This window comes from Saimiri boliviensis, chromosome 11 (genome assembly GCF_048565385.1).
Source record: "Saimiri boliviensis isolate mSaiBol1 chromosome 11, mSaiBol1.pri, whole genome shotgun sequence".
NCBI classification, from domain to species: Eukaryota; Metazoa; Chordata; class Mammalia; order Primates; family Cebidae; genus Saimiri; species Saimiri boliviensis.
In genome coordinates, this window is record NC_133459.1 from 116,622,611 (window position 1) to 116,636,377 (window position 13,767).

The 13,767-nt window shown below is 37.3% G+C and overlaps 1 protein-coding gene across 7 annotated transcripts in view; it reads right to left on the reverse strand.

The window, feature by feature from the left end:
- Positions 1 to 13,767, reverse strand: part of CCDC18 (coiled-coil domain containing 18) — a 104,332-nt gene that overhangs the window by 44,141 nt on the left and 46,424 nt on the right. For all 7 annotated transcript variants that reach the window (XM_074381413.1, XM_074381412.1, XM_074381411.1 and 4 more), the window contains 3 exons: positions 6,176 to 6,310; positions 5,944 to 6,021; positions 2,925 to 3,041 (listed from right to left, as the gene is read on the reverse strand). In XM_074381413.1, coding sequence (XP_074237514.1) covers positions 2,925 to 3,041; positions 5,944 to 6,021; positions 6,176 to 6,310 — 330 coding nt within the window. The remainder of the gene's footprint in view (positions 1 to 2,924; positions 3,042 to 5,943; positions 6,022 to 6,175; positions 6,311 to 13,767) is intronic.

Here is a 13,767-nt window from a genome sequence, read left to right on the forward strand (position 1 = left end):
TCTCTGTAAGACATAATTTGCTGTAAAGGCAAATAAGTCAATAGTAAGTAGTACTTGGATTCTTCTCCATGTTTTTTTATCAATACACATGAACATGTGACATATGACCTTTTAAGTAAGCAAGCCAATGCATGTGCAGTTGAGCTAATGATTGAGTGGCAATAAATGAGCTTGCAAATCTTTTTAAATTACTTACTCCCTAGTCTGGACAAATATACCTGATTACTGCTTCTGGTTTCTAATTCAATTTGAGCCTAGATATATATTTCCAGCTGTTTTAAAAATCATTCTAAATAAGCCAGGCATGGTGGCACATGCCTGTAATCCTACCTGCTGGAAAGGCTGAGGCACAAGAATTGCTTGAACCTGGGAGGCTGAGGTTGCAGTGAGCCAAGATCGCACCACTGCACTACAGCCTGGGCAACAAATCAAGATCCCATCTCAAAAAAAAAAAAAAAAAAGAAAGAAAAAAAGAATTGTTCTATTTATTGTGTGTGTAAATATCTGTTATCCACCATAGTCTCTGATGTTTCTATGAATGCAAAGTCTAAAGCTCAACAAATTCTCCTATTACAAATGTTGCCTACCTCTAGGTAAATCCCATTTCTGCCAAGTCTATTTACGCTGAAGTGTAATGTGAGCATGGGCAGTAGAATAAATGCCAAAATAATGTATTTTGTACACTACTTTAAAGAAGATCATAGTAAAAAAACTGACATTCCTATTTTAGAAAATCGAAGTACATACAGTTTAGATGATTTAGTTTCTATGTATTGGAGTAGAAAAATACATGCCTGTCAAAGATGCTACAAAAACCTTCGTAAGGGAAGGTGGAAGGAAGAAGACATATAAAATCTGAAGTTGTTTTTTTTTTAACTTCTAAGACTATATAATTACTTGGTCACCTAAGTTTGGAGTGCTGGTCAACTACATATTTACTCTTAGATCTATCTGAACCTTTCCCCTGCTCTGCTCTGTGTATTGCAGGAAGCTGCATTTTTTGGCCTCCTTTGCCCTCTAGATTACAAAATAGGTTTGGCCAATAGGAATGGCCAGTAGCTGCAGGAATGGCCAGTCCTTCTCTATTACCCCAGGTCCTATTAGAAAGACCCTTTTTCTTTCGCCCCAGCTCCAGTTCTAGACTATGATCACATCATCTTTTTCTGATGTTCCTCTAACTTTAAAAATGGTAGCAGTTCCTGCTTATAACAATCTCCGAGTCGCTGTGGTATACTGTTTGGCTTCTCTACCCTTTCATCACCTGTGTATCTAATTCTCTGTATAAATTCACTCTATATAAAAGACATAAGGGCTTCTGTTTTTCTCATTGGACCGTTCTGATATATTCAAGTCAATCTTGATATTTATTTATTTATTTTTTGAGATAGGGTCTCACTGTGCTGCCCAGGCTGGAGTGCAGTGGTACAATCATGGCTCACTGCAGTCTCAACCTCCTAGACTCAAGTGATCCTCCCACCTCAGCTTCCTGAGTAGCTGGGACCATGAGCAAGCACCACCACACCTAACTAATGTTTCTATTTTTTTGTAGAGGTGGGGTTGTGCCATGTTGCCCAAACTGGTCTTGAAATCCCAGCATCAAGTAATCCACCCACTTTGGTCTCCCAAAGTGCTGGGCTTAACAGGCGTGAGCAACAAGTGGCCATAAGTCAACCCTGATTAAGATTCATTGGGAACCATTTCTAAAAATAAATTTTAGGCTTAAAATACACACATCATAAATTCTAACAAAGAAATAAATTCTTCGGCCGGACGCGGTGGCTCAAGCCTGTAATCCCAGCACTTTGGGAGGCCGAGGTGGGTGGATCACGAGGTCAAGAGATCGAGACCATTCTGGTCAACATGGTGAAACCCCGTCTCTACTAAAAATACAAAAAATTAGCTGGGCATGGTGGCACATGCCTGTAATCCCAGCTACTCAGGAGGCTGAGGCAGGAGAATTGCCTGAACCCAGGAGGCGGAGGTTGCGGTGAGCCGAGATGGCACCATTGCACTCCAGCCTGGATAACAAGAGTGAAACTCCGTCTCAAAAAAAAAAAAAAAAAAAAAAAGAAAGAAATTCTTCATTACAATTATCCATCTGAGCAAATGCTTAGTGAGTGCCTAACCAAAGTGCCACAAATTGAGCATCCAGAGATGAGTTAGATGTTCAAGAAAAGTTTTCAATCCAGTATTTGAGAAACTTATCTCAAAAAAATTGAAATTCTAAAGTTAATTCTCAATCCTACAGATAACTAGAAAGAACAAAAACAAAATGAAAAATTCTTGAAGAATTTAAACCTCTAAATCTAAAACAATGTTTGAGGTGTTATGTAATTTTATATTGGAATGACTGTAATATTAATAATTTCTTCTTCTGATTCCTTAAAAATAAATAAAATAATTAGAATTTTAAGGTATATCTTATTTTGCACTGAAATAATGTTTGCTCCTTAAAGAAAATAAAATTGGAATTTACATTTTATTGGAAATACTTTTTTATATCAGATATATAAAAGACACACTTTTGGCCAGGCACAGTGGCTCACACCTGCAATTCCAGCACTTTGGGAGGCCCAGGTGGGTGGATCACTTGAGGCCTGGAGTTCAAGGCCAGCTGGCCAACAAAATGAAATATCGTCTCTACTAAAAACACAAAAATTAGTCAGGCATGGTAGTGCACACCTGTAGTCCTAGCTACACAGGAGGCTGAGGCATGAGAATCACTTGAACTCAGGAGGCTGAGAGGTTCAAGTGAGCCAAGATTGTGACACTTCCCCTCAGCCTGGGCGACAGAGGGAGACTATGTCTCAAAAGAAAACAAAAACAAAAACGTATATACATATTTGTCCTAGGTCTCATGCTTCTTAAAAAGGAAAAGAAATCACTTGAAATATATGCTATATATAAAGTAAATGTTAATTTACCTCTTCAGATTTCTTCTTTAACTGTTTTTCAAACGCTTCCTTATTTCCTTCCAATTGATTCAAATGCAAGACAAGTTCTTCCTTACAAATTTCCAATGCTGAATCTAGTTGTCTAACCTAAGCAAAGCAGGAAAAAAAGCAAAAAAAAAAAGAAAAGAAAAAAACACAACCAATATACTCAATATTTTACAGATTATCTCCTAATGTTACCTCACTGCTTTCAAGAGTGAATATACAGTTCTATTTAAGATATAAAATGCCATTATAGAAGATATTTATTAAGAAAACTAATTCTTCATTGCAAATGAGGAAACCAAAGAAAAAACCAGGGGATAGAATCCTAAAGAATAAACAAAAGTTGGACAAGCTGAGAAGGGATTCCCAGAACAGGGAGTACACTCAGAAACAAGGCCCTGTAAAAGGGAATGGTGAGAAGTAGGCAAGAGCTTAGGGTAGTAAAAAGATGAATTTGCAGGGAATAGTTATTTGGGAGCCACAACAGACAAGACAAACTGGGACCAACTGTCAAGAATCTGTAGGCCAAACACTCTAAAACAGGTGTTCCCAAACTATGGCCCGCGGGCCGCATGCGGCCCCCTGAGGCCCCCTGAGGCCATTTATCCGGCCCCCCGCCGCACTTCAGGAAGGGGCACCTCTTTCATTGGTGGTCAGTGAGAGGAGCACAGTATGTGGCGACCCTCCAACGGTCTGAGGGACAGTGAACTGGCCCCCTGTGTAAAAAATTTGGGGACGCCTGCTCTAAAACCTTTTCTTTAAAGGAAGTACTATTTAAGCCTACTTTTTAAGCCTCCTTGAATAGGAAAAATAGGAAAGTGAGTACAAACTAGCATACTGTTAATGATGCTTACGTGAGAATTCTTTTTTCTTGGAGACAAAGTCTTGCTCTGTCACCCATGCTGGAGTACAGTGGTATGATCTTGGCTCACTCCAACCTCCACCTCCCAGGTTCAAGTGATTCTCCTGCCTCAGCCTCCTGAGTAGTTGGGATTACAGGTATGTACCACCACATCTGGCTGATTTTTGTATTTTTACTAGCAACCGGGTTTTGCCATGTTGGCCAGGCTAGTCTTGAACTCCTGTCCACCCACCTTGGCTTCCCAAAGTGCTGGAATTACAGGCATGAGCCACAGTGATTGGCCTTAAGTGAGAATATTTTTAAATGCTGAAGTTACTAAGAAAAGAGAACTTTTTGTCAGCTAGGAAAAAAGGAGTGAAACCTTTTTTGCTTTGAAACTGTGAAAATATTTTCAGAAAGACAGCAATTTAACTTGGTCCAAGTGTTCATATAGTTGCCACTGCTTTACTACCTTAATACCAAAGAGCAACTCAAATTCGATACTTTTAGTTCATGGCCCACATATTGCATACATGCTCCACATCCTATCTATTAATAAGATTCTTGTCTTGCTCCTTTTCTTTATTGTAAATTTGAGCTTCTCAATGGTATTTTTCCTTTTAATGCTAATAATGTTCTAGTAGGCAGTCTTGAAAAAGTGAAAGAAATCTTAGATTTCTTAGCAGATGAAAAAATGAGAAAACATTCCCTCTTGCAGATTCTATTCTACATCCTGAAATTATCTTTGCCACTCTTATTTCTAAGAAGGAAATCTTGTAAGATACACAGTTTTTGAACATCCTTTTAGTCTGTGTATGAAACCAATTAACAGCTAAAAAATCTGTAACTCTGAATGGCTATCTTTATTAATAAACTGTTGCCTTAGTAATAATTTTTAATTAATATTTGTTTTATGAAAATTATAAATACTTATAAATTCTTTTTTATGAAAGAGAATGGGCATTGGGACTTGTATCATCCTTCACACAGAGAAAAAAATAAATAAAAATCTATGATTCTGTCAGAATATCACTACCTGATAGTTAATGTGTAATAACTCATTCAGGCAAGATTCATCATTTAGGTATTAAAACCATTTATTATAAGGTTATTGAGGGACAGGACGTTCACATGGCCTCAAAGACTCACTCCAAAGTTTGTTTGCTAATTATCAATGAAAATATATGCCCTTAAAGTAATGAGATCTGGCAGTTATCACCTTACATAAGGTATATCATCTTGAGTATCTCCTTAAATTTTGTGTCATCTTACTTGGTTCACTTTAGTCCCAGTTCTGGGGTATGGCTAGATATTGTGCAAATGTGGCAAGCTTTTAGGTGATGCTGATGCTGCTAGTTCACAGACCATGCTTTGAATAGCAAGGCTATAAAGGACATTTTTAAGTAACTGGGGAAATCATAGTACAGACAGTGTTGAATGATATTACTGAATGAATGTTGACTTTCTCTGTAGTGTAGTGGTGGTGTAGCCACATAGGAGAAATTTTCTGTTCAAAGGAGATGCATGTTAAGTAATAAAGGGGTAAAGCATTAGGACATCAGTAACCTTCTCTCAGGTGGTTTGGGAAAAAGGAAGTAGGTTGGTAGGTGTACACAAAAGCATACATGCATGTGTATGTGTAGAGAGAGATAAAGTAAGTGTACCTAGAATTTAACAGAGTGTGAATCTAGGTGAGGAGTACACTATTCTTTCAATATTTTGTGGGCCTGAAATTTTTAAAAATAAATTAAAAATTAATCAATTATAGCTAATAAACAATTAATAAAAACCCAAAGCATCCACTACTCTGCTGAATTTCTTATTTGAACAGAGCTTGAAAGTCTGAATCTCATACAGATAAGCATCTACTACTCTGTTCAATTTCTTATTTGAACAGAGTTTGAAAGTTTGAATCTCATACAGATAAACATCACAAGAATGTCTCCAAAAAGAAAAAAATAATTAACCAGGCATGTTGGAGCACGCTTGTCCTAGCTACTCAGGAGGCTGATGTGGGAGGATTACCTGAGCTCAGAAGTTCAAGGCTGCAGTGAGCTACTGTCATGAGACTACACTCCAGCCTACGCAAATGAGAGATTCTTTCTGTTAAAAAAAAAAAAAAAGGAAATAAAGAAAAATAAATTAAAATATTAGCATACTAGCCTTGATAGTTTCTTCAGATACTTGATTCTGTAATGCTTTTAAAGCTTCATCTTTCTTCATATTTTCCTTTTCCATTTCCTGACAACATACAGATCAGTAAGAAAAATGTAAGTATGCAAATATTAGTATTAGTAACAGACTGTTAACTGATGTGATTAGATTTAAAGGCAAGTTATAGAAACATAAAATATTAGTCAACTTCTAAATAGCACGTTTATAAAGATGATTTTACCCCTTTGCTTTCCGTCAAGAGTCTATCTAGTGATTCAAGATGATGCTGTTTGCATATTATATCTTGTTGCAACATGGACATGGTCTTTTCTTGTTCTTTAAATTGTTGGTCCTTTTTCTCTAGTTGAGCTTCAAGCTAAATATGAAAACAGAATTTTCATATTAAATATTTTTACATTTTGAAACATTTTCAATATTAAATACATGTGAAACTACAACTGAAATTATGTAATTTCTGTATTTTGCCAAATTGTCTTCAGTTTCTGTCTTTTTAAGGAAAAAATGAAATGACATGCCTATCTCTTCTCCCCTTCCTCCCTCACCCATGCTGTGCTGAAAGTCTGTAGCATCCTCATACATGTTTTGTGTGCTTTTACAAAATATTCTTGAACAATATGTAGTTTTCCATCTTAAAGCTTTACATAGATACCAACACCTCTAAGTTTTGGCAATCTGCTTTTTCCAATCAATACTGTTATAGACATTCATCCATATTGATATATGTGGATCTAGTTCATTTACCTTAATGTAAGTACATTATCTTATTGTAAAAATAAACTAAAGTGTCTACTCTTCTACTCAGGAACAGTTAGATATTACAACTACATACCATTACAATAATGCTATAATAATATCCTTTATATATGTCTCTTTATGTACATGTGTAAGAATTTCTCGGCCGGGCGCGGTGGCTCAAGCCTGTAATCCCAGCACTTTGGGAGGCCGAGGCGGGTGGATCACGAGGTCGAGAGATCAAGACCATCCTGGTCAACATGGTGAAACCCCATCTCTACTAAAAATACAAAAAATCAGCTGGGCATGGTGGCGCGTGCCTGTAATCCCAGCTACTCAGGAGGCTGAGGCAGGAGAATTGCCTGAACCCAGGAGGTGGAGGTTGCGGGGAGCTGAGATCGTGCCATTGCACTCCAGCCTGGGTAACAAGAGCGAAACTCTGTCTCAAAAAAAAAAAAAAATAAAATAAAATAAAATAAAATAAAATAAAATAATTAAAAAAAAAAAAAAGAATTTCTCTAAAACAGACCACCTAGAAGTAGACTTCCTAGTTGTAAGATATGTACATTTCCAACTTCATTAGGTATTTTTCTTCAAAGTGCCCCATTAGAAATAAAAGAATTCTCATTCCTCACAACTTCACCAATAGTTGGTGCTGATACTGTCAAAAAAAGTTTGTGAAGACAAAAATAGGAAATTACTGAGTATGCATGTATATATTATATAAACAGAAGTATAAAATTAATGTTTTATCTTTTGATCTGTATCACACATACATACTCCCATATAATAAGCATATGACAACAACAGGGTTAACTAAAAAACATTAAAATAGGCAGGGTGCAGGCTCATGCCTGTAATCTTAATACTTTGGGATGCTGAGGCAGGTGGATCACTTCAGCACAGGAATTTGACACTAGCCTACGCAACATGGCGAAATCCTGTCGCTACAAAAATTAGCTAGGTATGGCGGCATGTGCCTGTAGTCCCAACTACTTGGGAAGTTGAGGCAGGAGGATCGCCTGGCTTGGGAGGTTGAGGCTGTAGTGAGCCGCAATAGTGCCACTGCCCTCTAGCCTGGGTGACAGAGCAAGATCCTGCCTCAAAAAATATTTATAGCCGGGCGTGGTGGCTCAAGCCTGTAATCCCAGCACTTTGGGAGGCTGAGGTGGGTGGATCACGAGGTCAAGAGATTGAGACCATCCTGGTCAACATGGTGAAACCCCGTCTCTACTAAAAATACAAAAAATTAGCTGCGCATGGTGGCGCGTGCCTGTAATCCCAGCTACTCAGGAGGTTGAGACAGGAGAACTGCCTGAACCCAGGAGGCGGAGGTTGCGGTGAGCCGAGATTGCGGCATTGCACTCCAGCCTGGGTAACAAGAGTGAAACTCCGTCTCAAAAAAAAAAAAAAAAAAAAAAAATATATATATATATATATATATATATTTATATATATTAAAAGAAAGGAACTCTGAAAACAATCAAATAACACATCAAAAATAAGAGGCCTTTATAAAGCAACTTAAGATATTCTAGAAAAATGAACATTTGCAAGTTAATCTTTCCACCATAATGAAAAAAATAAATTTTGGAATTCTGAGTTCTATCAAACAAAGGAAAAAAATTTAAGGTATGGAGATGAAGTCCAATAGAAAAAAATCATTTAAAAGACTGTTTCGTAACTTCAGAAATTTCTCCGAAGACATGACTACATTAAAAGAATTTTATTAGTAAACAAGATTAAATTATGTTATAACCATAGATTTTCATAGGATCTGACTCATCAATTATCAGGGAGGTCCTTTACAGACACATCTTGCCAATTCTCTGCAGGTCTTCAATATTTGACATTTCAAATATAGTATCTTCCTAGAATTTCTGCCACTCTCATTAATCCTGGTAGAATTCATCAGGAAAAAACTCAGTTGCAAAAAAATTTTTATCTTATAAATCAGTAATATTACTTTTGAGAGTCTATCATAAAATAATCTAAAATATAAAAAAAACCTTTATAAAATTTACGAAAAATTAGTCATTATTCTAAAAAACAGGAGTAACTCAAATGATAACCATCTGTGAAAATCAGCTACTAAAAATTAGGTTTATATGTGTTTGTGGATATATGTGTACTATATACATGTAAAACTGCAAAGATAGTAGGAAACCAGAAGACATATACCAGGATTTTAACAATAATTCTAGGTTGCAGGGTTTTAAAAAATTAATGTATAAACAGTACATGTTTTTTCTTTTTCTTCTGCTCTCCAAATGATGGCTTTTAACTTTTTCAGAATGTCACAGAAATGAACAGTAGATGGATGGTATAAAATGAACAGCTATACAGTATACAACATTTTGAAATTGGCTTTCTTTCACTTGGCATACCTTGGAGCTTCACCCACGTTTTTGCCTGTATCAACAAATTCCTTGTTATTACTGAGCAGTATTCCATTGTACAAAGGTACCATAGTTTATCTTTTCACCAATTGAAGAACACTGGGTTGTTTCCAGTTATTGGCAATTATGAGAAATGCTACTACAAACATTTGCATATGAGTTTTAGTGTAAACTAAGCTTCATCTCTCTAGAATAAATATCTGGAATTAATGGGCCATATGCTAAGTGTATGTTAAACTTTATAAGAAAACATCAAATTGTTTTCTAGAGTGGTTGTACCATTTTGCATTCCTGGCAGTTTATGAGAATTCCAGCTGATTTGCATCCTGGCCAACGTTCGCTGTTCCTAGTCTCTGTCTCAGTGTTCTAATAGGAATGTAGTGGTATTTCATTGTGCTTCCAAATTGCATTTCCCAAATGACCATGCATGTTTATCATATTTTCACATGCTTATTTCCTATTCATATATCTTTTTTGGTGAAGTTATCTGTTCAAATCTTTTGCCCATTTAAAAAACTGAGTTGTTTCCTTGTTGATATATTTTGAGGGTTACATATGCTGTGTAATAAGTTGTTGGATATGTGATTCACAAATATTTTCTCACACTCCAGCTTGTCTTTTCATTCTATTAACAGTGTCTTTCACAGAACAAAAGTTTTGAATATTGATGAATTCCAGTTTATCAATTTTTTTCCTTTTAGTGTTTTTGGTGTCATATCTGAGAACGCTAAGATCATGGAGATGTTCTCCATTTTTGTCTAACAGTTTCAGAATTTAAAATTTTTTATACTGAAATCAGAGACCCATTTTGAGTTAATTTTCATATAAGGTTTACATTGAGAATCCATCTTTCTGCATATGGATGCCAAACTGTTCCAGCACCACTGGTTGAAAGACTATCCATGGCTGGGTGAGGTGGCTCAGGCCTGTAATCCCAGCACTTTCGGAGGCCGAGGTGGGTGGATCACCGGGTCAGGAGTTTCAGACCAGCCTGGTCAATATGATGAAACCCCATCTCTAATAAAAATACAAAAAAAATAGCCAGGTGTAGGTGCACACACCTGCAGTTCCAGCTACTCCAGAGGCTGAGGCAGGAGAATAACTTGAACTTGGGAGGCAGAAGTTGTAGTGAGTCGAGATCACGCCATTGCACTCCAGCCTGGGCAACAGAGTGAGGCTCTGTCTTCAAAAGAGGGGAGGGGAGCGGACAGGAGGGGACTTGTGTAACTGAAAAATGATGGGTACCTGGCCTCTAATCTGGGAATTTTTGATACTAATGACATCTAATAAATTAAGTCAAGGGAAGTGGTGAGTGACTATGGAACCTTGCCGGGGGAAAACACGCTTCTTCCACAGTTCTTTTCAAATCACAGACCAGGAGATCCTCTGTGAGCCCATGCCATCAGGGCCTTGGGTCTGATACAGAGTGCTGTGTGGAGTCTCAGCAGGGCAGCCACTCCGGCATACACAGAGACCCAGCAGTTTTATATACTCCAGTCCTGGGATCCCTGCTAAGGTGGGAAATCTATCCATACATATCCCTTGGAAGGGGGCTGAATCCAGGGAGCCAAGCAGTGTCATTCTGTGGGCCCCACTTCCACTGGCATCTCACATGTTAAGACCCAAGCCAATGGCAGAGGGTTGGAGTCTACCTGAGACTGAGTTGCCCAGGGGAAGGGTGGCTGCCATCTCTGCAGTTGGGTTGACTAGAGAACCAAGAGCAAACAAACCCCAAAGCTAGCAAAAGACAAGAAATAATCAAGATCAGAGATTAACTGAAGGAGACAGAGACATGAAAAACCCTACAATAAAAATTCAATGAATCCAGGAGCTGTTTTTTTGAAAAAAATTAATAAAACAGACCACTAGCTTGACTAATAAAGAAGAAAAGAGAGAGGAATCAAACACACACAATCAGAAATAAGGGGGATATCACCACTGACCCCATAGAAATATAAACAACCACCAGAGGATACTTATAAACACCTCTATGAACATAAACTAGAAAATCTAAAATAAATGGATAAATTCCTGGACACAGACACACTCCCAAGACTGAACCAGGAAGAAATTTAATCTCTGAATAGACCAATAATGAGTTCTAAAATAAAGGCAGTTATAAATAGCCTACCAACAACAAAAAAAAAAAGCCCAAGACCAGACCAACGACAGCAGAACTACCAGAGGTACAAAGAAGAGCTGGTATCATTTCTACTGAAACCATTCCAGAAAATTGAAAAGGTGGGATTTCTCCCTAACTCATTCTATGACGCCGGCATCATCCTGATACCAAAACCTGGCAGAGATACAACAAAAAGAGAAAACTTCAGGCCAGTATCCTTGATGAACATCAATGCAAAAATCTTCAATAAAATATTGGCAAACCAAATCTAGCAGCACATCAAAAAGCTTATCCACCACAATCAAGTTGACTTCATCCCCAGGATGCAACGTTAGTTCAATATACACAAATCAATAAACGTGATTAATCACATAAACAGAACTAAATCAAGAGTCTACAATGAACTTAAACAAATTCACAAGAAAAAAACAACCCCATTGAAAAGTGAGCAAAGGATAAGTACAGATACTTCTCTAAAGACATACATGTGGACAACAAACATACAAAAAAAAAAAAAAGCTCAACATCGCTGATCATTCAAGAAATGCAAATTGAAACCACAATGAGATACTGTCTCAAAAAACAACAGATGATGGAGAGGTTACAGAGAAAAGTAACATTTTTACCACTGCTGATGGAAGTGTAAATTTGTACAACTGTTGTGGAAGACAGTGTGGTGTTTCCTCAAAGACCTAGAGGCAGAAATACAATTTGACCCAGCAATCCCATAACTGGGTATATACTCAAAGGAATGTAAATCATTCTATTATAAAGATACATGCATGTGTATGTCCACTGCAGCACTATTCACAATAGCAAAGACATGGAATCAACCTAAATGCCCATCAATTGTAGGCTGGATAAATAAAATGTGGTACATACATACTATGGAGTACCATGTAGCCACAAAAAGGAATGAGATCATGTCCTTTACAGTGACACAGATGGAGTTAGAAGCCACTATCCTCAGCAAACTAACACAGGAACAGAAAACCAAATACCACATGTTCTCACTTATAAGTGGGAAATGAATTATGAGAACATATGAACACATGTGAGGAACAACACACATTGAGGCCTATCAGGGAGTGGGATGAGAGAGGGGGTGGATCAGGGAGAACGGCTAATGGATACTAGGCTCAATACCTAAGTGATGGGATGGATGATCTATGCAGCAAACCACCATGGCACATGTTTACCTATGTAACAAACCTGCACATGTACCCCTTAAGTTAAAAGCTGAAAAAAAAAACCCCAAAATGTAGAAACTAAGAATATAGGCCCCTTTACCCCTCCCCCTTTCCTCTGTAGTTGTCACATATATTACATCAACATATCTCACCAGTAAATTTTATAAATTTCTTCTTTCAACTCCCATAGATATTATAAAAATCCTATATTTACCAAATATTTACTGTTTTGTTGCACTTCCTTTATTCCTGAGGTCCCAAGTTACCCACAGGTATTAGCTGTTTTTTTTTTTTTTCCGTGACGAACTTCCTTTAGCATTTCTTTTAGAACAAGTCTGCTGGTGTCAAATTCTCTAGGATGTCCTTCATCTAAGAATGTCTTTATTTGACCTTCATTCCTATTCATTGCTGGATATAAAATAGACTGGTTTTTTCTCTTTCAGGATTTAAAAAATGTTGTTCTGTCCATACTTTTTGATGAGAAATCTGCAGTAATTTTAACATTTGTTCCTTTAAATGCAGTGTCATTTATCTCTGGGTGCTTTCAAAGTTTTTCGTTTTTGGCAAGGATTTTGATGTGTCTAGAAGTAGTTTTCTTCGACGTTATCCTCTTAGATTTTCTTTTTTTTTATTTTGTTGATTTCCTTAAATTTGTAAGTTTAGTTCCTTCATCAAATTTGTAAAATTTTCAGATATCATTCCTTCAAATATTTTCCTGTGCTAATCTCATTCTCTCCTTTGACTCTGAAGACAAGAATATCAGACCTTCTTATGATAGGTCCTTCCCCATATGTCCCTGAGCCTTTGCTCAATTTTTTTATAAATCTTTTTATTTCTTGGAAAGAAATATTTTTTCTCTGTTGTTCAGACTGAGTAATATCTATTAATCTACATTTAAGTTCACTACATTCAAGTCTTTTTCCTCTTGTCTATTCCATTCTCTTCTTTTTTTTTTTTTTTTTTTTTTTTTTTTTTTTTTTTTTTGAGACGGAGTTTCGCTCTTGTTACCCAGGCTGGAGTGCAATGGCGCGATCTCGGCTCACCGCAACCTCCGCCTCCTGGGTTCAGGCAATTCTCCTGCCTCAGCCTCCTGAGTAGCTGGGATTACAGGCACGTGCCACCATGCCCAGCTAATTTTTTGTATCTTTTAGTAGAGACGGGGTTTCACCATGTTGACCAGGATGGTCTTGATCTCTCGACCTCGTGATCCACCCGCCTCAGCCTCCCAAAGTGCTGGGATTACAGGCTTGAGCCACCGCGCCCGGCTTATTCCATTCTCTTCTGAACTACTTCTGGACACATCAAAATCCTTGCCAAAAACTAAAACGAAAAGCTTTGAAAGTACCCAGAGAAAAATGACACTGCATTT